Source organism: Pteropus alecto, unplaced genomic scaffold (genome assembly GCF_000325575.1).
Source record: "Pteropus alecto unplaced genomic scaffold, ASM32557v1 scaffold103, whole genome shotgun sequence".
Classification (NCBI taxonomy): Eukaryota; Metazoa; Chordata; class Mammalia; order Chiroptera; family Pteropodidae; genus Pteropus; species Pteropus alecto.
In genome coordinates this window covers 8,190,822-8,194,380 of record NW_006436288.1, presented here as the reverse complement: position 1 = coordinate 8,194,380, position 3,559 = coordinate 8,190,822, and the positions used below count along the sequence as shown (strand labels likewise).

General features: G+C 32.1%; 1 protein-coding gene across 3 annotated transcripts in view; it reads left to right on the top strand.

Moving 5' to 3' along the window:
* Positions 1–3,559, top strand: part of SOX5 (SRY-box 5) — a 378,734-nt gene that overhangs the window by 309,881 nt on the left and 65,294 nt on the right. For all 3 annotated transcript variants that reach the window (XM_015589995.1, XM_006912686.1, XM_006912687.1), the window contains one exon: positions 259–405. In XM_015589995.1, coding sequence (XP_015445481.1) covers positions 259–405 — 147 coding nt within the window. The remainder of the gene's footprint in view (positions 1–258; positions 406–3,559) is intronic.

Below are 3,559 nucleotides of genomic sequence, written 5' to 3'. Positions count from 1 at the left end.
CACTTAGAGTTCCTGGACCTTCTGAAGCTGAAATCCCTTTTACGTGATATTTGTCATTTCTCCTCTGAGATGTACGTCATGGAAGTTGAGGTGACAGCTTCTTTCTTTAAATATTCCAGTGTACTAAACAAAAATATCTATAGAAAAAATACTACATCTGAATATAGATACTTTCTGAGTGGTTCATTTATTTTATTACTGATAGTTTTTATTTTATTTTATTTTATTTTATTTTCTCTCTCTCTTTTTCCTCTGCAGCAGTTATATGCTGCCCAGCTAGCTGCAATGCAGGTATCTCCAGGAGGAAAGCTCCCAGGCATACCCCAGGGCAACCTTGGTGCTGCTGTATCTCCTACCAGCATTCACACAGACAAGAGCACAAACAGCCCACCACCCAAAAGCAAGGTACCATTTTGAAGAAGCTACATGTCTTACCATTTAGACATTTACTTTTCACTCAGTGATATTTGTTGAACATCTATAATGTGCCAGCAACTGGGCTAAATTCTGGATCTTCAAGTAGATAAGGATCTGGTAGGCTAAATGAGGTGTGTGTGTAAATGTTTGTACATTATTTAGTCATTAATTTATTCCACAAACATGCATTGATAGCTATAGTAGGAAATGTGAGTAATACAAAGACTTATAAGATAGGTATACTGTACCCAAGTAACTTACAATGTGATGAAATAGATCCCTATACTCTGTGATACAAATTCTTACAAAGAATTACAGATAAAGCGTATTGGATGTTATTAGGATAGAAAGATTACCTTCAGTGAGAGATCCTGGGAAGGGTTTCCCAAAGGAAAGGCAACTGAAATAGAACAGAAAATATGAGTACAACTATATGTACAGACAATGTTTGATTTAAATATCAATGTGATACAGTATAGATATAATTTTAGCTGTATATCTCATCCAGTGAGATATCATGTAAAGTTATGAAGATAATAATAGTGTTAGGAGTAAGATTGTTTAGAAATAATTTCATTTGGGAGCTAAACAAACATTCTGAGAGAACATGGAAAAGGATCAGGGGAGTTTCAAATAACTTGTTTCTTGGCTTAGAAAAAAAGAGATGCAGAAAAATTATTTTTAAAAATTTTCGTGTTTGTGAAAATCTTACATGATGATGTAGGAATATGTTAAGCTTTCTATGGATGAAGTTAGAAGAGTAACCAAGTAGTTTTCCCTAAGATTACTCAGGAAAATAATCACATATTTTCTGACTATTAGAAAATGTTCAGTAAAAAAACTGAAACAGTTAATGTGCCCAAATAACAATGTTTTTTCTTTTGCTGAATTACCTAGAAAATTGCTTCTGTTCTTCACTTCATGAACACCGTGATGACATGTCTAAAGAGTAACGGTTTAAGAATAATCACAGATGAAAAAAATACAGACAGATAAAAATTAGAAAGCACTGAGAGAGAAAAATCCAAGAATTTTTTTTAAATCCTCTATTGTCCTGGCAGATGCCTTTCACAGTTAACGTTAATCCAGAGAATATATTGAGAAAGAAAAGGGATCAGTTGGGAAAGTGCACTTCAGCTTTTATCTTCTCAAAACTCCAAAGTCCATTGCTGTATTATTAAGAGATAAATATATTTGGAAGTGTAATTTAAACTGGACAAGGATCTTAGAATGTGATTCACCAGCAATATGTGCAAATATGTAGTGCAAAATATTGTACACACCACTATGATATTAGAAAATATAACATATGCCACTTCCAAGATCTCTTTCATCTGTATAATGGACCTTGCATGTTCGGTACTTAATGTATACCTAAGGCCTAGTTTGCTTTTCTCTATAATAACAGCAGAACATACATTTTTGAAACTTGGTAATAATTATAACATTTATTCAATAAAATTTAATTTTAAAGTAGTGATATTTTGGTGTCTCCACAGACCAGCACTTTTAATATATTATATGTACAGGCTAACTTTGAGTAAAATAAATAGCTATAGCAGCATAATCATTATCAAACACAAATATCTCTATAAGGTGTTATTCTCTTTTTTTCTTTGATTATTAATGCGATTTTACATCATGCTTTATAATGATGCTTTACATTAGGACATTTTATTTTACTATTTATCATTTTTTTAAAAAATTTACTATTAATGTCATCTTCCCAAATCACTTAATCATGAAGATTTTGATATTAGTTAACCTCATTTATTATGCATCCATTCATTCATTCATTCATTCATCCATTCAGATGTTTATTGAACAGTTGCTACAATGATACTTTCTTAGATAACCATGGCAAATGTAAAAGTGATTGAAGATTTCCTTTGGCAAGATTAGGACATTGCTTTATGAACTATACGATTCTAGACATTCCATAGAACCCTATAGACTAGGTACAAAAGACTAGTTATTTAAGTAATATTAAAATTCTGCCACATTTTATGGTTTCATATACCTCTTTATTTAGTACTAGTGAAAAAGTGAATTAATTGTGTTTCTATAGCTATGATTATACGTAATTTAACAAATATATTTACAGTGTATCTTTAAAGTTCAATTACTGTTTGAAAAGCAGCCCACATGAATTTTCTATCATATAGCTTAATAAAATTGTAGATGTTACATATCCTTCCATCTGCAATTATTATAAAGTACATGAAAAATTTAACCACGAATAAAGTGCCTCTTTTTAAGTAACGACGATTTAATGAAAATATGTCCTTTCTTTGCTCAGTGTCCTTAGCGTACTGTCTACGATCACTCTTATTGTCAGAAAAGATATCTAAAATATGCTTGTGTTTTAGCTCAGCAGTAAAATTTAGTGGGTTAAAACAGCCAGAGCAATAAATATCACCATTGTCATTTTAGTGAAGAACATGGCCAAAAAATTAAAACCAACAGTAAATAAAGAGGACCCATTTCAAAACATGAATTTAATTTCTTATAGCCTGGAATTGACATTTATACAAAGCATAATAAATATTTTGACTTTATAAAGATATTTTACTTATAAATAGTAGCTATCATTTATTGTAATATTTATATTTTTATACAACCAATTCTTCATATTCTGGGGGTATTTTCTATGTGCTTTGCTAATGAATTTTCATGTCTACGTTACTATATTATAGAATTATTTTATTAAAAGGCTTTGTGTTATCTGCATACCTTCCTACCGTAGGCCAAATTGATTGTTTACATTGAAAGTAAATTTACTGTTTGGAACGATGGAATTGTAAGCCACATCCAGGTGATGGTATAAAGAAAATGACCTTATTGGCAGCTGTCAAAAATCAACCATGTTCTCTGCCTACCCTTCTTCCTAGGTGTGCCTTTGCCTTTGAATCACAACTCTAGAGAAGGACACAATCAAAACTTATTTGCAATTTCCAAAAAAATGGAAAGGGGGAATCAAAAGGAGGGGGCTCCAAAAGACTGTAAAATTGTACAGCATGAGTCCTCTGATGCATGCTGTTTTCAATCTGCTGTGTGCCAGTTGGAGGCTTGGGGAGTGTGTGTGCGCGCGAGAAAGGATAATGCTGAGAAATGATAGAGTGGCTGTGACCTCCAAGCTCAG